The sequence below is a fragment of the Gorilla gorilla genome, chromosome 17, assembly GCF_029281585.2.
Source record: "Gorilla gorilla gorilla isolate KB3781 chromosome 17, NHGRI_mGorGor1-v2.1_pri, whole genome shotgun sequence".
NCBI classification, from domain to species: domain Eukaryota; kingdom Metazoa; phylum Chordata; class Mammalia; order Primates; family Hominidae; genus Gorilla; species Gorilla gorilla.
The window spans coordinates 78,133,811-78,154,981 of NC_073241.2; the positions used below are offsets into that span (position 1 = coordinate 78,133,811).

The window sequence follows — 21,171 nt, forward strand, 5'->3', positions numbered from 1 at the left end:
CTTCTCTCCTCCATCTGCTCTCCCCAGGGCCCTGCGCTCCAGCAGGGAGCTGTGCCCAGTGTTCCCAGTGACCATAACTCCATCCTGTTCCCTGGGGAGTGGGGAGGGCTTGCAGGCTCAGGTGCCACCTGCGAGCCAGGAGTTCTGATCTCCTGTGATGATAACCACCCATCACTAGGCCATGGGACACTTGGTAGCCTCCCGAGCCCTCCTCCCCACCCCAGCTACCCAGCCCCTAGATGGCCCTGAGGCCCCATTTATAATGGGGGCCCTGAGGCACGGAGAAGGGAAATGGAATAGGCCAGAGGGCTATGGACTACCCAGGGGATCTGGGAGGCCTGGGAAAAACTCCCAACCTCCCAGCACCCCTCCCTTATCTAGGTGACTGTATATTATTCACATCAGGGCAGTTTGGAGAGTGGAAAGGATGCTTTTACTAATGACTTTGAGATGACAGGTGAAAACTGGAACTATTCCAGGCAAACGAGATGTGCCATCACCCCACCTTTGGCTGGCCTCTCCCCATCAGCCTATTTATGTGGGCACTCACTGGGGAGCAGGAGTGAAGCTATTTTTCTACCTACTTGTGCGCTCTTGGAGAAATCATTTCCTTCCCTGTGTCTCAGTTTCTGTAGCTGTGACATGAAGAGCGTTGCAGTGGTGCCTAACTCAGATCATCTGGTAGAAAGATCAAATGGATCTTTAAAAACACACAGAGCACATAGAACAACCACTCAAAATATGTAAGCCAGGTGAGCATGAGGATTCCGAAGGTGCTGTTCACCCTCAGAGGCCCCCTCTCAAAAGGGGAACCTCAGAGCTGCCTTAGGCATTTCCTGTTCACTCCTCAGGAGGGATCTTGGACTGGGGGCAGTGAGCACAGAAGAAGCTTCCAGAAGGGATGGGGAGGGCCTAAAGGGGAAGCTGGGAGGCACTGGCTGCAGGCACAGCTGCTTCCCTGGGGTCTCAAACCCACCCCAGGGTCCTGGGGATTCCTGGCTGCAGGGACTGTGAACAGAACTAGCCCCTGTCTAGGCCACTAGCTGGGGCTTGGTCCACAGGAGAAGCCGCTGGAGTTGTGGCCCTGCCTTCTGGATCCAATGTCTCCAGAAGACTTTGGTGTCTACCCTGAGCCCCAGATTATATTTCCAGCCCCCGGGCCAGCTGTGGGATGAAGCATCCCCCATGTGACATCCACTGTCGCTACTTTGTACGGGGTGGTTTGCAAGCCCGGCAGGAAGGAGGCTAATTATTCCCTCTGGGGCGCCTGGTCCGCAGCTAGGGTGTCCGCCCGCCTTAGTTAGGAGGGCTGGCAGCCAGACCACAGGGCACAAGCTTGGACTGAAGGCCAGGTCAGAACCACAAATTTCCTGACATCTGACCATAACCACCATACCAAGGCTCCATGTTAGACTGGTGGAAAAGTGGCATGGGGGCCCATTCCCCTCTGCTGAAGGTGTCTGCACTGTGGGCAGGCAAGAGCGATTAACATAAAACAGCACTAATTTTGTAGCTTTGGTGCCAGGCTAGGCAACATTAGCATCTACACCAGCACCTATATCCATGGCCACACCAGCCCTTCCTCCCACTTCAGAGGGCGACACTACTCTTCTTTAAGGCAGATCTATGTACTTGATCCTTTCCTCCTTTCTGATTATCCTCTTCTCCTGCACTCTGGCACCTCACCTCTACCTTTAAACTGGCTCAAGACTCTCCTACTTTAACCACACCAGATTCCCAGACCATTCTAGGTGACCCTGTGCCAGTGTCTCTCCCCTAGCATCCTCCCCTTTTCTTCTTCCATAGGCAAGTTCCAAAAACAAAGAAAAGAAGGAAAGGAAGGAAGAGAAGAAGGGGGTTGGGGTTGGGGGTGGGGGAGAGAGAGAGAGAAGAAAGTACAGAAATTCATTCCAAAGAAAAAGAAAGAAATGGTGTGCTCTTTCTGTCTGCACTTCTGGACCTCCTTCACACTCTCCAACCCTGCGGGGCCCAGCCCAGGCTTCCACTGCCCCAGTAGCAGCACTGAAGTCATCATGGCAAAGGTCACCCATGCTCTTCTAATCACCAAATCCAGGGGACCTTGGTCATTGTTCGTTTTACTTGACCTCTCTGAGCTTTGACACTGGTGACCTTGTACTTCTTGGAACTCTTGGCCCTCATGACGCCATTTCCTCCTGTTCTGCTTAACTCTCTGACCACCCTTTTCTTCCTTCTTTGGGGATTCCTCTTCCTCTCTCACCCTTTAGGCATTGCTGTGTTCAGGTTGGGAGCCCCTGCCGTCTTCTCTTCTCATTCCATGTGTTCTCCAGGTCACCTCACTCACACCGATGGCTTGACTAATCCCTGGGGGCTGATGATCCCAGATTACCATTCTCCCATTAGTCATCTTCCCTGGTCATCCCCAAGGACCCTGGACTCAGTATTTCTAACACTGAACTCATTCACTTTCCTTAAAACCACCTCCACCTGCCTTCCCAATATTGTTGATGGCATCATCACTTATGCAGTTGACCAAACCCCAAACCTGGGGGCTGGCCATCTTCTACCTCATCCTTTTCCTCACTCTCACTTCTGCCTCTTAACATATTCTGCCTCTTAAATATCCTCCTCCCTTCCTGCCAGCCTTAATTCAAGCCAACCCAATTTTGCACAGCAACCTTCTAACGGTCCCCCTGCCTCCAGTCCAAACACCACCCTACCTACATCTCCATGCTATGCAAGATAGGATCTTTCTGAACTACAGGTATTACTATGCTACTCTCCAGTTTAAAATCTTTCAGTGGCTCTGCAGTCCCTTGGGATAAAATCCAAACTCAGTACCATGGCATCTAGAGCCCTTTAATATGTGGCCTTTGCCTTCTTTATCAGCGCATTCCACCCCCAGCACCATATATTTTAGGCATCTTGAAATACTTGTTCATCATTGTACTCTGCTAGTGCACATTTTTTGCTTTTTTACATCTTTCTCATGCCATATGCCTGGAGTTCTCCACCACCGCTATTCCTTCTTATGCTGCAATGCCATATACCTAGCAAGTCTTTTGCTTTCCCCCTACTAGACTGTAAATTATAAGTCTTATTATTCCTCTTGTTATCCCTGTACTTACGTAGCATTTAACACACCATAGATATTTCATAAATGTTGCTGAGTGGATGGATGGATAGATGAGTAGATGGGTAGATAGATGGATGAAAGGATGGATGGATGGATGGATGGATGGATGGATGGATGGATGGATGGATAGGTGAGTAGACAGATGAATGAAAGGATGGATGGGTAGGTGGGTGGGTGGGTGGGTGGGTGGATGGATGGATGGATGGATGAGTAGGTGAGTAGATAGATGGATGAAAGAATGGATGGGTGGGTGGATGGATGGATGGATGAATAGGTGAGTAGATGGATGAAAGGATGGATAGATGGGTGGATGGATGGATGGATGGATGGATGGATGAGTAGGTGAGTAGATGGATGAAAGGATGAATGGATGGATGGATGGATAGATACATGGATGAAAGGATGGATGGATGGATAGATGAATGAAAGAATGGGTGGGTGGATGGATGGATAGATGGATGAGTAGGTGAGTAGATAGATGGATGAAAGGATGGATGAGTGGATAGATGGATGGATGGATGGATGGATGGATGAGTAGGCAAGTAGACAGATGGATAAAAAGGTGGATGAGTGGATGGAGAGATAGGTAGTGGCCAATACAGACAAAGAATAGGTAAAATCAGTTCAATTTTGTGAAGGCTCAGGTTGACTTGTCACCAGTCAACACAATTAAAAATTATGAGCTCCAGCTGGACATGGTGGCTCACACCTGTAATACCAGCACTTTGGGAGGCTGAGGCAGGCAAATCACGAGGTCAAGAGATGGAGACCATCCTGGCCAACATGGTGAAACCCCATCTCTACTAAAAATACAAAAATTAGCTGGTCGTGGTGGTGCGCGCCTGTAGTCCCAGCTCCTCAGGAGGCTGAGGCAGGAGAATCGCTTGAACCCGGGAAGCAGAGGTTGCAGTGAGCCGAGATCACGCTACTGCATTCCAGCCTGGTGACAGAGCAAGACTCCGTCTCAAAAAAAAAAAAAAATTATGAGCTCCAACCAGCAAAATAAGAATTAGCTAATGTGGGAAATTAATATCATTCTGTAAAGGAGACAGCACAGATCCAGGACTCTCCAGCACCTTCCATTTCCACTTAGACCTGCTGTCTGTCTGGGTTGTGCAAGCCACTTAACTACTGAGCCTCAGTTTCTCTACCAATTACGCAGATATGATAATACCTGTGGCCTTTCCCTGTCTCCACAGGAGTGTCATGAGGGTAAAAGGAATGGTGCATACAAAGCATGTTGAGATCTTCCGGGAAGATATATGTTTATAAAGATATAAACATAATAACAATAATAACACCTTACATTTGAATCAAGCTTTGCACTTATCAAAGCTCTTTCACATACATTATTTCAATTGACTCTCCAAACAATCCTAGGCAGATACTATCCCTTTTGTCAGGTGAGGAAGCTGAGATGCAGAGTGATTAAGTGGCATGCCAGGGGCTAGTCTTAGTGTGTAGCAGGTCTTCTGACTCCAAGCCTGATGCACATTTTTGATGATAGCCTTTCTTGGATAGATTATCTACTTCCCTGCCTCCCTGAACAGAGACCTAGACATAATTGGCCCTTTTCTTGATGACTCGTCGTTACCATAGGCACAGTCCCTGGGCTGTCCTCCAGGTTTGGCTGTAGGTGCAGGTCCAGGTCCCGCAGAGGCACAGGGTGGATGGGCCAGCTGTCCCGGAGGGTACTCCTGACATGTAGGTGGCAACCATCCTAGACCCCTGCAGGTGTGGTTCTTCTGACTCTGCCTCATTCTTCCCCCTGTCCCCTTTCTCTCCACTGTCAGCATGTGTGCCCATTTCTGTGGCTTCCTCTGCCACCACGGCCTTTACCTGTCACTATCTTTTCTTCTTTGTTTCCCTCTCTCCTGCCCTACAATTCTTTCCACACCTTCACCTTGTCCTCCCACAGCCCTGGCTCATCCACTGGCCCAGCCAGCCAACCTCAGCTCCCACGCTGGCTTTGTTCTCCAGCCAATCACAGCCCTCTGCAAACCTCCCACTTTGGCTCCCTCGTGGCTGCCCCTGTGGCCACCTCCAGTCGCTACCAAAGGAAGGAGGCTCCTCCAGGCAGGGGCTGGGCTGAGCTTTTTTTGCAGCTGCATTAGGTGGCTTGGGTTTGCCCTCCTACAGTAGAAGGCTGTGCTGTGGGTGAGCTGAGGTGGTCAAGATGGGCTGGCCAGCCCACCTCGGATGGACACTGCACCCCTCACTAGCAAGGCAAGATGTTGGGATTGCCAGTGCTCATCCCTCCCTGCACAGCGAGGCTGCCCCATGAGTTCTCAGCACCCCCTTTCCCTCCCTGCAGGGTGGCATCCCAAGCTACCAGCCTGGTTACATCCTGGGCATGCCTTGGGCAGCCTGCCTGTGCCCACGGCCCTTCCCCCAGGGACTCCAGGAGACTCCCACCAGGCTGCCTTTCTCCCTGGCTGCTGTGGGGCCTCCCACAGCCACAGCCTGACTGGAGCACCTTGGTTTCTCCCTGAGGGAGGATATGATGGGTGTGCCCACAACAAGTCTCCGGCAGAGACAATAGGACAGGAATGCATTCGCTTCCGAACAAACACTGTGTGGGCTCGCACAATTGCCTTGGATTCTTGTCCAAGAAACACATTTCGCCGTTCGAGGGCACGGGAGGCTTGTCTGCCCCAGCCCGCCCACATCCCCGTCAGTGCCAGAGACTCTGATGAGTGGGCTGCTCCTCCCCCCACCCCAGGGCCTCTGACCCCCAGGTAGAGCAGGCTGGTCTCCTTCATGGATGCAGCTCGTCTTCCAGAGGTGACAGCAGAGGAGAGGGACAGTCCTGCCCACACAGAGGGTGCCTGATCCTACCAATGCCTTTTTTTTTTTTTTTTTTTTGAGACAGAGTCTTACTCTGTCCGTCAGGCAGGAGTGCAGTAGTGAGATCTCGGCTCACTGCAAACTCTGCGTCCTGGGTTCAAGCGATTCTCCTGCCTCAGCATCCCAAGTAGCTAGAATTACAGGCGTCTGCCACCATGCCTGGCAAATTTTTGTATTTTTAGTAGAGATGCGGTTTTGCCATGTTGTCCAGGCTGGTCTTAAACTCCTGGGCTCAAGTGATCCACCCACCTTGGCCTCCCAAAGTGCTAGGATTACAGGCATGAGCCACCCCACTCAGCCTGCCATTTTTTTAAAAACCATTTTTTACTGGTTAGTAAATACATACATATACATATAACATTATGTAAAGCTTACCATTTTAAACTTTTTTTTTTTTTTTTGAGACAGAGTTTCACTCTGTGCCAGGCTGGAGTGCAGTGGCACGATCTCAGCTCACTGCAACCTCTGCCTCCTGGGTTCAAGCAATTCTCCTGCCTCAGCCTCCCGAGTAGCTGGGACTACAGGCCCGCACCACCACACCCAGCTAATTTTTGTATTTTTAATAGAGACGGGGTTTCACCATGTTGGCCAGAATGATCTTGATCTCTTGACATCGTGATCCACCCGTCTCGACCTCCCAAAGTGCTGGGATTACAGGCGTGAGCCACCGTGCCCGGACCATTTTAACCATTTTTAAGCGTGCACTTCTTTGGCATTAAGCATATTCACACTGTTGGGCAACCATCCCCACCGTCCATCTCCAGAACTGTTTCACCTTCCCCAGCTGAAACTCTGTCCCCATGAAACACTCCCCATCCTCCCTCTTCCCAGTTCCTGGCACCCACCATTCTGCTCCCTGTCTGTATGAATTTGACTACTCTGGGGACCTCATAGAAGTGGAATCATACAGTGTTTGTTCTTCTGTGCCTGACTTATTTCACTTAGCATAATGTCTTCAGGGCTCGTCCGTGTTGTGGCATGTGTCTCAATGGCCTTCCTTTTTAAGGCTGGGTGATATTCCCCTTGTATGGATTTACCGCTTGTTTATTTATTCATCTTTCAGTGAACACTTGGGTTGTTCCGCCTCTTGCTATTGTCAATAATGCTGCTGGGAACATGAGTGTACAAGTCACTGTTCAAGACGCCACTAATTTTTGAGATCTGTGTTTGAGCTAAGTGAAGCTGTTGTCTCCTGGCAATCCCAAATAGAACATACATAAATGAGAGAGCTAGTCGGCCCTCTCCATACTGGCAGGGATTCGCTTATCCCCAAAATGAGCTGTCTCTTAGGAAATCAGAGCCCTGAAGAAATGGGACATAGGACAGGTCATTTAGGCCAAGATAGAAAAGACTGGAAAGGTTCTTCCCTTGGGATGATACCCACTAAAGGCAAGTTCAGTAGGGATTTCTGGGCAGCCATTGGTCACCCTGAAGCATGGAGAGCCCGGGAGGGCAATGGCACTGACGGGGCCCCAGGGAGGAAGCCTGTGGAGTTGTGCCAAGGGCCCCTTGGAAGAGGCAGGCCAGACCCTTGTTCTGACACAGAGCAGCAGGTGGGGCCTTCAGCTGTGTGCCCCATCCAAGGGAGGCTGAGGGAGCATCCTCCACCATCCCTTCACCCCGAAGGGTCTGAGAATCCACTCTCAAAAGCCAGCAACCAAGCAGGTGTGTGTGGGGAGGACAGGACATGGTCTGCAGCCACCAAGGCCCTTCCTGTGCTCTCTGAGTTCCAGCAACTGGGAGGGACAAGTAAGATGAGAAACTCCTTCCCTGACTTCCTTGAGAAAACCCAGCAGGCCGTTTGCAAGAGGGCCTCTCGCACAATGTGGTTTTTGGCTTCATGCAGACTTTCCCAAACAACCCAGAGAAAGAGATAAGTTTGGAAGGGGGGGCTCTAGCATTGAGAACCTGCCCCCAGCTCTGCCTTAGGGCCCTGGGCAGTCTGTCCTCTGCCTTGACAGGAGTTGGGGGAGTAGGGGGAGCAGGGGCAGTGGCCCCAGGAGCCTGCCTGCAGGGAGTTTGGGCGTGCCCAGGGAAGAAGGCATGGGAAGGGGAAGTCACAAAGATACGAGAAGGGAAGAAAAAGAGCAGGGAGACTGTGGAACCGCTCTGCAGACCCAAGCAGCCCCATCACAGAAAGTGGAAGGCACGCAGGCTGTGGGCTGCAGAAGAGATGAGGAGGAGACCCTTGATCGTCAGGGCAAAGCACTCACTGTCAACACCCTTGGGACTCTGGGAGGCTTCCACGCAGCCCTGTCAGTGTCTCCCTCTCTCCTCGGAGGGAGATGCAGCCACATTGAGAGCCTCTAGTGCCTGGCAGGCCCTGGCTCTTCTCGAAATTTCTCATATTATTACTTCGCTTGTCCCTAAACCTCAGAACCTGGCAGGCACAGGCAAGGGACCAGAGCCCCCTGAGAAGCTAGTCTCAGGACACACCATGGCCCCAGGCGCACTTCCCTCCCCGGGAGAAGCATTGGCTGAGCAGCCCCACTGTGTCAGCCAGCGACATCCGCCTGCGGCTGCGTCCCCAGCTGCCCTCCCTCCCATCGCATCAGCTCCCAGGTTCTGCCTCTTCCCCACCCAGGGCCACCACCCACTCTGTCTGGAGTTTCATTCCCACCAGACACTTACCTTCCCCCTTTCCTGTGATTTCTACCAGCAATTTTTATTTTAAGGATTTTTTTTCCTGCTAAGCACCCTAGGGAAGCATATGAGGGAAATTTACTATAAGAAAGAAGTTCCAGACTAGGTGGGGTAGTTCTTGCCTATAATTTACCCAGCACTTTGGAAGGCCAAGGTGGGAGGATCACTTGAGCTCAGGAGTTCAAAACCAGCCTGGGCAACATAGTGAGATCTCGTCTCTAGTAAAAAATTTTTTTAAAATTAGCCAGACATGGTGGTGCACCCCTGCTCCCAGTTACTTGGGAGGCTGAGGCTGGAAGATTGCTTAAGCCCAGCAGGTTGAGGCTATAGTGAGCTATGATTGTATCACTGCACTCCGCCCTGGGGGACAGAGTGAGACCCTGTCTTAAAAAAAAAAAAAAAAAAAAAAAAAGGTTCCAGCAAGACCACACAGAATTCTCCTGATGTTAATCCCCATTTTCCCTGCTGAGTAAGTGTGGCTAGGCCCACCTTTCCCTCCGATCCCGGTCCCACACAGTCACAGGACCCTCCCAGGCCCTGAACCAGCCCCTCGCAGTTGGATGTTGGACCCCATGACTCAGGTAGGCTTGCTGCAGGATGAGTCACACCCCCCACCTCCAACTTTTTCTAGAACCTGCTTACTAATCTTTATCCCGGCCTCTTGGGTCCTCTAGATGAGGGAGACCGTTGCCTGTGGCCCAAGAAAGTCCCCCAGGCACTGACTGGTGGAAGCCTCCCTTGGCTCTCCTTGGGGATCCGCAGACCCCAGTGCGGGAGAGGGTCACTGCCCCAGAGTAGCCCACATGGGCATACTGTAACTACTTAACCAGTCCCCTTGTTGGGAGAGGTCCAGGTTACTTTCAATCTTTTGCTCTAAAAATAGTATAGCAACTAGTGTACACGTGTTGTATGGCATGTGTGTGGTTATATGTGTGGGATAAATTCCTAGAAGTAATATTGCTGGGTCAGAGGGTGTGGACACTTCTATTGTTGATGATTATCACCAAATTGCCATCTATAGAGTGATACCAGCTTGTATTTCTACAAGCACTCTATGTTTGCAGACACATCGATAATAATTCTGTGCCATGTCCCTTCTGGTGACAGGGGTATGGGGAGGGGTAGGTAACCACATCCCCCTCACTCTCATCTTTTCAAAGGTACGTGCATAAGAGGGCCTTGCAAGCAGTCTCTCTGGGTGAGCACTTTCCTTTCCTGTCACAGACTCTCAGCTGGGCGAGTTTTCTCCCTGCCTCCCAAAGCATGTTTCTGAGCAAATATTTTCCAATGTGTGCCAGATGTTGGGGAGAGCAGTGGACTGACATCGCCCTACCCTCGTGGAGCTTGCCTTCTAGAGCGGGGAGATGGGCAATAGGCAAACAAGTACATAATATGTCAGGGGCCGCAGAAAGGGGTGAGCTGGGAGGTAGGTGGGGGATGGTGGCTGCTCAGGGAAGGTCTGTCTGCCCTGGGGATGTTTGGGCAGAGCCCTGCATAGGATGAGGGAGTGAGGTCTGTGGATCTGCGGTGGCCAAGAATTTCCAGCGACAAGTATGCAGAGGCCCAGAGTTGGAAATATGTGGGTGGGATGCGAGACCCCGAGGGTCCTCAGTGCCTGTCACGTGTGCAGCCCATACTGTTCCCTCCCCTGGGTTGACCATTGCTCTCCACCTGCTCATCATTTGAGCAGTTTAAGGCCCACCTCTGCTCACTCATCCCAAAATGATTTCTTTTCTATGTGTCTGCTGCAAACCCAGTTCTCAGGCCAGTTCTGACCAAGTTACCAAGGAGAATGAGGTCTGGTCCCTGAACGTGGCTCTGGCCAATCAAGCACTCCTGCAGCCCTGGAGCCTGCACCCTAGTTTGGCCTGCAGCCAAGCCTGCCATGGGTCCTCAGCTCCTGTGATGAATGCTGTAGCTCCTGCTGCAGGGCCCCTAGGCTGGGTGGATGGATGCAACATGACAGGAGACAGGAAGAATTAAGGATGTGCAGAATGCAGATTTTGAGCCAGCAACATGACCAGTCCCCAGGGTTGGCTGGGCATGATTTTGCCTCTCCTTCTCGACTATATCATGCCCAGATTAAAACTTTGGCTGCAGCTCTCAGTGAGTAAATGAGGATGTGCCCTCAGAATGCCATCTTTTACCCTCTTCTCACCCTCTACCCTTCCTTTTAAAAATGCAAAAAAGAAATGCATAAATCATGTTGACCAACAGTTCATGAATCCCCACTGTTGCCAGGGGCTTTGCTTGGGGTTAAAGGGCAGCAGAGATGAATTTGGCACTGTCCCTGACTTCAAGAAGCCGACAGTTCACCCTGGAAAATGTCTTAACTTGTGTGGAATGTGCATGGGGGGGAAAGCAGGAGTGCCTGGGAGTGAGAAGCAGGGAGGGCAGGGACTGGGGTGGTCAGGAAGGGTCTGAGGAACATTTGGGAAGTGACTCAGCCTTAAAGGATGGAGAGAGGATGGAGAGCCCCAAACATACAAAGTCATTTGGAGTCTAAACACCAGCTATGGAGTGCGGCCCTTTAACCTGCATGGGAAGAAGTCATGGAAACCCATGGCTTTAACCAAAGAGGGGCCTGAAGTAGAAATGATTTCTCCCTGGCCCCAAGCTCTCACCTTCCCCATCCACTCTAGAGGCAAATGTGTGCAGGCCTGACCCGTCTTGCTCTCTGCCCCTGCTGCTGCCCTAGGCCACACTGCCACCATGCCTGGCCAGGTCCCTCAATGTCCACCCTTCCCTCCTACAGCAGGCAGAATGGTCCCCTTAAGACATAAACCAGGCCAAGCATGGTGGCTGACACCTATAATCTCTCAGTGCTTTGGGAGGCCAAGGCAGGAGGATCACTTGAGGCCAGGAGTTCAAGATCAGCCTGGGCAACATAGAGAGACCCCGTCTCTACAAAAAATAAAAAAATTAGCAGGGCATGATGGCCTGCACCTGTGGTCCCATCTACACAGGAGGCTGAGGACAGCGGATTGCTTGAGCCTAAGAGTTTGAGGTTACAGTGAGCTGTGATCAAGATGTATACAATGTGGAGTGATTCAACCACACTCATTGACATATTCATCACCTCACAAGTACTGCTTTGCATCACAGCGCTTACCGCCATCTGATAGAGATGTTTATTGGTTTGTTTTCTGCATTTCCACCGCCCCAGAGCTGCATTTCCACCGCCCTGGAGCAGGGCCTGGTCTGTCTTGTTCTCTGCAGTGAACTGTGCTGGCCTGGCGCAGGCGCTCGGCAGATACTTGTGACTTTGTCTCTTTTGTTTTGGTAGATCTGTGCTGCTTTCAAAGTGCCACCTCGGCATCTCTCTACAGTGTGATCAAGGAGACCTGGCATCTGGAACAGGACTGTGTTGAGATCAGAGAGACCCAGTCTGTAGTCTGATTGATCTCTACTGACTTTGAGGTTATGGAAGTTGTAGGAAGGTTGTTGTTATGGTTTATACAGCATGTAGTATATTTTCATTCATTCCACATTCCACTCAATATTTGAGTACCTACTAGACATAGTTCAAGGATTTCTGTAGATGAAATGTGCCAAAATGCTTCTCCATAAAAGCAGTGAATCACCTTTGCGTGAATTGAGTTAGATGTTGGTTACTGGGCTCCCTTGAGTTGTGGGTTAGGAGTTAACTGTGGCCTGACCTGGATCCCTGTGACTAGGTGATGCTCTCGAGTTTGCCAGCAACAGAACCGTCTCTGCATCCAACATTTCCTAAGCGGGACAGTAGCGTGGGCTGTGGCATGCTAGGAAGATCACTCTGGCCAGTTGTGTACAAGATAAATTGCAGGGGAAGGAAGTGGGGACCAGGATGACGCATCTGGAAGCAGGACAGTCCCCCATGAGGGAAGCAACAAAACCTCACCTTTGAGTAAGGCCAGGGACCTGGAAGAGTGGGACTAAAATGTCTCCAGGACGTTTTACCGGGAAAACTACCAGAACCTGGTACCTTCTTGGTTATGGATTGTAAGGGGAGAGCAAAATGACTGAGGTTTTGAGCTGGAGGTAACATGGAGCTGCTTTGAGGCAAAGATGATAAAGCCATAGTGTCATCCAGAAAGTGAAGCCCAATGAGTGTGGGAAGGTTCGTGCAGACGAGCTAGATGTGGGGTCCCTGAGAGTCGTGATGATCAACATGGCAGGAGGGGACGGCATTGAGAAGAGCAGAAGCTTGACAATAACTATTTGGGGAGGAAAATATTGGAGGAATGCCTGTTTTAGGAACTGAGAGAAAAAGCATTAGCCAGCAAAGAGGGCTGTGGTGGGAGTGGTCCGTGGGGCTTGGTGAGCTTCTCAGAAGCCATGCCCAGAGAGGGTTTCAAGCACTCGGTGTCAGCACACCAGTGCTGCTGGGGGTTCAAGAGAGAGTGAATCAGAAAACTGGGACATAGCAAACATTGGTGAGGCTGTAGAGAAACCAGAACCCTCATGCATTGCTAGTGAGAGTGTAAAATGATGGAGCCATTGTGGGAAAACAGTCTTGCAGCTACTCAAAAAGCTGAACATAGAGTTACCACATGACCCAGAAATTCTATTCCTATGTAATATCCAGGAGAATTGAAAACATGCATCCAGTAAAAGCCTGGTACACGAAGGTTCATAGCAGCACTATTCCTAATAGCTAAAAAGTGGAAACAATGCAAATGTCCATTAACAGATGAATGGATAAACAAAATGTGACATATCCTTACAATGGAATATTAGTCAGCCACAAAAAGGAATGAGATACTGGTATATGCTACAACATGAATGAACCCTGAAAACATTAAGTGAAAGAAGTCAATCACAAAAGGTCACATATTGTGTGATTCCATTTCTATAAAATGTCCAGCACGGGCAACTCCATAGAGACATAGAATCGGCGGGAGTTGCCAGAGGCTGGAGTGAGGAGGAACAGGGAATGGCTGCTAATGGGTATGGGTTTGTCTGGGGAGTGATGAAAATGTTCAGAACTTAAATAGTGGTTATGGTTGCACAATTCTGGGGATATCCTAAAAAGCACTGCATTATGTACTTTAAAATGGTGGATTTTGTGTTATGTGAATGATATCTCAATTTAAAAAGAGACAGAGAGATTGAGAGAATGAGCCAGGCAAGGCGGGGGAAGCATGGACTGTAGCACGGCCGGACTGAGCGCTGAGCAGCCCAGCCATGGCCCTAGTTAGGAAACAGTTCCAGCCCCTGAGTAAGTGCACAGGTTTGTGGGTTTGAAAGTCTACAGCTCTGGGCCAGTGGAGAAGAGGGCTTTGACTCCTGGACTTCCTCCTGTGGCCAGGGCCCAGGGGTGCCTGAGTCAAAGGCTGAACCTCCTCACCCATAGAGGAGTTACCAATTATACGTCTCTAAGCTAATTTCATTTCCCTGAGGACTTCTGCTGACCAGTTGTTAACAGTGGATGATCCCAGCGCACTCACTGCTGCAGGCTTTCTCTTCAGTGGCCTCTTGAATCACGGTGTTCAGACCTGGCCCAGGGGCTCCACATCGCACCATCACACTGACCTCCAGCTGCTCAAACCCTGTCGGAGAAATCACGGCCACCCGGCGCAACTGACTTTCTGCTCTCTGACTTTTGTGGGCTCTCACTCTAGCCTGAACCTTGGAGATGTTTGTTACAGGCTGCATCAGGGCTGGGGCTGCAGGTCGGCGGGGGCTGCAGGGAGCTACAGGGCCCAGTAGCCGGCATGTTTCCTTCAGTGGTGCTCTCTGCCCCTCTCTTCCACAGCTCTTGCAATCTCAGGATGTGAAGGAAGATGCTGTCCTTTGCTGCTCTATGGAGGTAAGCTTTGGGGCTTCAACATCCCCAACCTCAAAGCCGGTGCATCACTCATGCCTTAACAGTTCTAGGGGCACAAGGGTTGTTGGAGGCATTTACAAGTCCAGGGGAAGGTAGGGGGATGGCTTCAGGAGTGAGCATGGACTTCTGCATCCAGAATTATCCACCCCAAGCCAGAGTGAACACTGATGGTGAGAGCCGCTCACCCCTGACTGAAGGGAGAGAGAAGTGATTCCCTAGACAGAGCAGTGGCATTGCCTACTTCCCTGTCCCCCCAAGGCCCCCTGCGCCCCAGCTCAGGCATGCCACACAAATGACTTAAGAAGCTCCTGATTACCTCTGCCCTCAAATATCTCCCTTTGCTTTGCTAATGCTTGGCAATCCAGTGCTGGCACAGCCCACCCGAAAGCACCCCTCTTGGGAGGTGCCACTCCTGTCCCTAAGCTGTGGCCCCTGCTAAGCTGTGGCCCCTGCTAATGGAGACTCTTCCTCTGGGCTCTCCCTTTAGCGCCTGGCTTTGGCCCAGTCCCTGGGCAGATCTTTGCCCTCTGCATATGGTCCAGAGTCACTCAGAGTGGGATGCAGGCAGGAGAGGGGCTTCCAGACGAGGACCTGGGCCTGGTAGCTGTCAAGAGCATACTCAGGTGGCTTCCACCTGGCTGCAAAGGCCTCACTGAGGAGCTCAGAGGCCAGAAGCACTGGGAGCCGGATGGCAGTCTTGGGTCTGTGGGACTCAGTTTGTTTGTTGGCCTCCAGCTGGGCACCCTACAGGGGGCTTGGGATTAGGGGGGAATTAGGGAAAAGGAGAAAGCCTGGTCCTTGCCCTCAGGCAGCTTCCAGTCTGGTTAGGAATAGCTCTCACACAGAGAGTAGATAGAATAAGTGTAAGTACAGAGACATCCCTGAAGAGTCAGGGGAGAGAGGTCAGGAAGGGCTCAGGGGGTCAAGGGAGGCTTTGTGAAGAAGGCAGACTAGAAAAATGGATGGGACCAGGCTGGGGACAGAGATGGGGACTGAGATTCTATAGAGAAGGCCTGGGGGGGCACTGGCCAGGGGTGTGCTGGTCCAGGAATAGGGGCTCCTTCCCAGTGGGCTTTTCAAGATTATCTAGGGCTCTCCTGACGGCCTCTGGCTGGCCTTCTTCCCCAGTTTGTATTTCTCTCCCCCACTTCCTGTCACAAGCGTGAGCAGAGGTCACTTCTGGGGGCTGGGAGATGGGATCAGGATCAGGAGAAAAGGAGAGCGAGAGAAACAGGAAGCATCACCCCTGCTCTCAAGTTCCAATGGACACATGTAATAATGACTAAGCTCATTGCCAGAGAGACGCCCCAGCAAGTGAAAATGACCACAGGGCCCCCTGGTCACCAAGGGGCACAGCTCATGGAGCCATTTGAGGGTGCGGATGTAGTCAGGGAAGGCTTCCTGGAAGAGGGAGGCTCTTGGGTAAAAGGGACAAGAGGCATGTTCCTGGTGACAGCTCTTTCAGCCCTGGGCAGTAGGCAATATTCGGATCCCTCTGGATCCTGCTGGCAGATTGGTTGGTAAATGTGAGCTCTCACTCTTGGCTACTCCACCTTCCACTCTCCCTGTCCTCATTCCAGCTGTGGCACAGGGGCCTGGGCCTGTGTGTCCTTAAGACAACCCAGCTATTTCCTATCCCTGCCCACCTAATCAGGGTGGCCAGTGGGCCATTGCGGGGCCCGAGTCCATCCTAACCCCACATCTCTGTCTGCAGCTGCAGAGTACAGGCCGGCTGCTGGAGGAACAGCTGCCTGAGATGATGACAGAGCTCCTGGCCAGCGCACGGGACAAGATGCTGTGCCCCTCGGAGTCCATGCTGACCCGGTCGCTGCTCCTAGAGGTCATCGAGCTCCACGCTAACAGCTGGAACCCTCTGACGCCCCCCATCACGCAGTACTACAACAGAACCATCCAGAAACTGACAGCCTGACAGCCAGGGGGCCTGGCGGGCGGCCCACGGGCAGCTGGGGCCCTGGTGCACAGGGCCAGATGGACAGGCGGGAGGACAGGGGTGGCCCTGGCGGGAGAAAGAAATGGGGAGGAGGGCAGGCAGAGTCGGTGGCCAGTCTGGAGCCAGACGGGGAAGGGAGCAAATCCCTGAGAGGAGTGCCCCCGCACAAGCCCCCCAGCCCGAGCATGCAAGCTCACACCAACAAGGGAAGCATGTTTCTTTTTCCTGGTGGCCCTGGCCCTCCCCTTCCTCACTCCCGCCTCTCCCCTCCCCATCAGACCCATCCCCCACGGAGCTTTGTGTGAGGGATCTCATCGCTGTGACTCCTCGGAGACCTTGGCAGCCTCGCACGCCGGGGCACCGCTTGGGTCAGAAAGGACCTCGGAAGGCTGAAAAAGTGGGTCGGAGACGGGCTCGCATTGTTCCCGCATGCTGTCAGCCGCAGTCGCCAACTGGCAGCAGGCGACGTGTAGCAGATGTCCAGGAGGACAAAGGCAGGCACGGTCCCCACCAGCCGCCCGTAATTGACGGCCTTTGTCAGCCATGGCAGAGCTGACGCTCCACCTCCCACCTCCAAGTCCTCCTCACTGCAGCCCCCCCAGCCTCAGGCCTAGGGGGTCAGGCGCAGGGGGGGAGATGGAGTTTGCAGTTCCACTTGCACTCTTTTGTTTATTGTGTTTTATTTTTCAAAAGTCGGTTGCTTTGAAGTCTCTTTGGTCAATGAAAATGCCCGTGATGTGATCACACAGTCAGCACTGTTGAGGACCCCCGGATTAGTGGGAGATCAAACCCAGCCCCCCTCTAGAAGAAGGATTCTAGCCACAGACAGCTTGCCAGTAGCCAATTAGGGTAATTGGAAACTTCTGCCCCGGCGGGGGTCCCCGCTGGAATCCTGTGTTCCTCGCCACTGGCTTCCAGCGCCTCTGTTTTCTCAAAGGGCTGATACTGTCACCACTGGGACCAAGTTAAACCTGGTCCTGGCCCCAGGGGCCTTGTGGCAAACAGGGCACAGAACGAGACTGGCAAATTAAAACCAAAATTCTAGATGGTGTCTTGTGCTCCACACGCAGGTCTTACTGGGGAAAAGGATGGGAGTGGGGGCTCCCCAGGACTCGATTTTAGCTAATGCGCTGTGTCACTGCCCCAGCTCGGACCTAGAAGCCCAGCCCTCCGTGAGCTCTTGGGAAAGGGGAGAATTCACTGGGTCGTGGAAGGGACAGTCAGGTGACCAGCAGGGTCGCCAGATGAAGCTTCCCAGCCGGGACACAAGATTAGGGTTTCTTGGCAGGCCCTGGTCCTGGGGAGCAGACCCTGTTGTTGGCTGGAGAGGAAGGTGTGGGGTGGAACAGGTGTCCACATAGCTCCATCTCTTGGGGCTGGAGCACACACTTTGATGAGCCCCCTGGAAATGATGTCAGAGCCTAGCCACTTCCTTATTTGCTCTTTTATTGAGGCCGGGCAGGCCCTGGGTCACTTTGGAGGCCCTTCTTGGTCCACACTGGACTGGCCGGGAGGTGATGGGCGGGGAAGGTTCTCGTGATTGATTGATTCTCAGTCTGAGAGTGGTGCGTGGGGAGAGGCTTCCCCAGTTCTCTCCAGATTTCCCTGCAGCTGCAACCTGCCCTCTGGTCCCAGGTGTGGAGCCTTTGCCTGTCTCTAAAAAGAGCCTGTTGGCGACAAGGTGTAGGGGGCACAAGTTTACCTGAAACAGGTCAGTGGCCTCTCCCAAGAAGCGCACGCCACCTCTGGTCCCTGGCCCTGAACCCTGCCTTCTTCCTCCCTCCACGGTTTCTTCCCAGACTTTCTCAAGCTCCTCCTCACTGCCCTTCCTCCCCAGCCCAGCCTGGGGACACAGATGCCCGGCGGGTAGGAGGCCTTGAGGGAGGAGCCAGGCTGATGCGGGGCTGCTCAGGGCAGGCCCCAGGGCGAGCTTGCCGTCGTGGCCAGGCAGCCTCCACCTGTGCTTCAGCGGCCCCTGCCTCCCTGAAGCATGTGGGGTTTGTCCACTAGGAGGAGGCAAGGCCCCCGAAGAGAGGAGAGACCTGGGAGTGGGAGCTCAGGTCAGGGAGGAGGCAGGGGAGTGGGGTCTCCTAGACCCAACGGTGAGCTCAGAGCAAGCTACATGCAGGACGCTCCGAAACACTGTGTGGAGGGGGCTGTTTTGTGGGCACCTTGGGGCCTGATTCTCCTTCCTCCGAACGGGCTCCTTGGTGGTCTGGCCACAGGGGCAGCTCCCCCTTGGCTGTTAGGACCAGAGTGTGAAGAAGTGAAATATAAATATGTATACATATATAAATATATTTTTAATTACATGTCGTGTCACGGTGGCTCCAGACGTACTGTTTGCCTAGTTTATTCCACTGCTTGAAAGTGCTTCCTAGCCAATCTGAACAACACTTTAAGCTGTTTTTCTAAATGCAGGTTGCTGCTCCTTTTTCAGATATGGAAGGAAAACGTTAAGACTTTTTTTTTTTTTAAGAAACAACAGTCAAGCCTAAAATTTGAGACCCCCGAGGCAGCTTCCCGAGGGAGACTGCTCAGACAGGAACTGCAGGACAGAAGTGGATGCCCCACAGACCCTGGCCCCCTCCCCAAGTCCATCCCCTCTCTGTGGCATGAGGAAGGCCGCGTCCGAGTTGACCTCTGAATGTATGTGATGAGAGGCAGAGCTGGATATTGCATTTCTAAGGCTTGCGTTGCTTTCCCCTCGCCCGTGGTTCTTGGCGCATGGAAGAGGCGGTCCAGCCATCTGATGTTGATCCTGTCTCAGTCTCCCCACTGCCTGTCAGGATGAGTTAGTCATTGTTTTTCTCCGAGGCGGCCTGCTTGCCACAGCCCTGCTCCCCAAGGCCTGGTGGCTTTGCCGAAGCTCTGGGACCGCAGCCCCAGCGAGGCTCCCAACCTCACCCAGACGAGGCCAGGAGCCCCGCCACCCTCCATGGGAGTGTGCACCCTCAGACCCCATTCTCTCTGTTCGTCCTTCCTTGACCAGTCTGTAACCCTTCACTGTTTGGGGATCGTCCTGTCCATCCATGTAAATGTAAATGTTGGCTGAGTTGGTATTTATTCTGATTTTTATTTTATTCTATTTTATTTTCTCCGAGGGATGAGGGTGGGGGGTGTGGGAAGGGTACCACAGATCAGGCCGGGGCAGCTGTAGGGGCGGGGGCCCAGACAGCCAGGCCGCCACCAGAGCAGCCCCATGGGGTGCCCCAGACGCGGGCCTCCAAGAAGCCAAGTCCCAGTCTGTTTTCTGGCATCAGACACCAGCCCGTGTTCCTTGTCAGACAGACTCTCAGGCCTGCCTGGGGAGTCGTGTCCCTCAGCTGCAGGGCACTGTGTTGGGAAACCATTGGCTGGGCCTTTGAGGACACAGATCAGGAGAAAGACAACTTTCCTCTGCTCGGAACACTCACACGGAAGGGCTGGCCGCCTCCCTGAGCTGGCTGGGAGTGGACGACAGGACCTACCTCCCCGGAGCAGGGGCCTGGGGCTTCCCGCCAAAGCTGCCGCGGAACCCCGCTAGTGCGACCACCCTCCCTCCGTCGGTATGTCCTGCTTTCCAGCTGAACCCAAACTACAAGTGGGTTTAAAAAAATAAACACCACCAAAAACAAAATGCCCAGAGTCTGTGCTCTTTGTGTGTTCAGCAAAAGAAACCTTTTCCCCAAGCTCATGTGCCTCAGCTATACTAGCAGGGCCTCCAGGAGCTGGCCCAGGAGATGAGCTGAGGGGAAGATTCTTGCAAGAAGTTGGTCCAGGAGACCATGGGTGAAGGAGACTTACGTCCCCCAAAACTGGGAACTATGACCTATCCAAAGTGACCTGGACCTGTCCAGAATCAAGCCAGTCCTGGACAAAATGGCTTTTGCACTAAAGGTTTGGTTTAATCACCCCCCAAACCTACCCCTTCCCTGGAAATGTCACTGTGGCATTTGGCAATGAGTCATTTCAAGAGGGCTGAGATTTGGGCCCAGTGGCTTTCAAAAGTCAACAGCGAGTGGCTGTCCAGTCCCAGTTGGTCAAATGAGTCTTTCATCAAAGAGTCCCCAAAGGGCCCAGTGATTTCTTTTCCTGTGATGACATGTCTCTTGTTTTGCACAATCCTGTCTATGGCAAGGCACTGGGGACACTGTTTCCTGGTAACGCTCCCCTCTCCTTGGGGATTCTTTCTGGCTAGAACTTGCTGGTCCTTCAGCTCCTTGCAGGGGTCGCACCAGAGCATCAACTCCCTTCCTCCTTTCCTGGCCTGGCTACAATGGCGGCCAGGGCCTCGCAGGAGCCGGGTGAAGGCATGTTGAGATTCGGGCCTTGCCCTTCACTGAGTCACACACCCACCATGACACTGACAGGGACAGCCAGAAGTCCACAGACTGGGTAGAGAGAGAGAACATTTTAATTAAACAATTGAGGTATGTGGCAGGCCAATTTTTTTTTGAGATGATGGACTCTCTCTCTGTCACCCAGCCTGGAGTGCAATGGCACGATCTCAGCTCATTGCAACCTCTGCTTCCCAGGTTCAAGCAATTTTCCTGCCTCAGCCTCCCAAGTAGCTGGGATTACAGGCACACACCACCACGCCTGGCTAATTTTTTTGTATTTTAGTAGAGGTGGGGTTTTACCATGTTGCCCAGGACGGTCTTGAACTCCTGAGCTTAGGCAATCTGCCTGCCTTGGCCTCCGAAAGTGCTGGGATTACAGGCATGAACCACCGCTTCCAGTCCTAATGTTTGTATTTTTAGTAGAGACAAGTTTTCGCCATGTTGGCCAGGCTAGTCTCAAACTCCTGACCTCAAGTGATCCACC

General features: G+C 52.5%; 1 protein-coding gene across 17 annotated transcripts in view; it reads left to right on the forward strand.

Moving 5' to 3' along the window:
• The window catches only part of CTIF (cap binding complex dependent translation initiation factor), a 326,114-nt gene extending 306,130 nt beyond the window's left edge, over nucleotides 1-19,984 (forward strand). For all 17 annotated transcript variants that reach the window (XM_055368763.2, XM_063699211.1, XM_055368767.2 and 14 more), the window contains 2 exons: nucleotides 14,343-14,396; nucleotides 16,129-19,984. In XM_055368763.2, the coding sequence (XP_055224738.1) occupies nucleotides 14,343-14,396; nucleotides 16,129-16,344 (270 nt within the window). In that variant the 3' untranslated portion in view covers nucleotides 16,345-19,984. The remainder of the gene's footprint in view (nucleotides 1-14,342; nucleotides 14,397-16,128) is intronic.
• The last annotated feature ends 1,187 nt before the right edge of the window (nucleotides 19,985-21,171 follow it).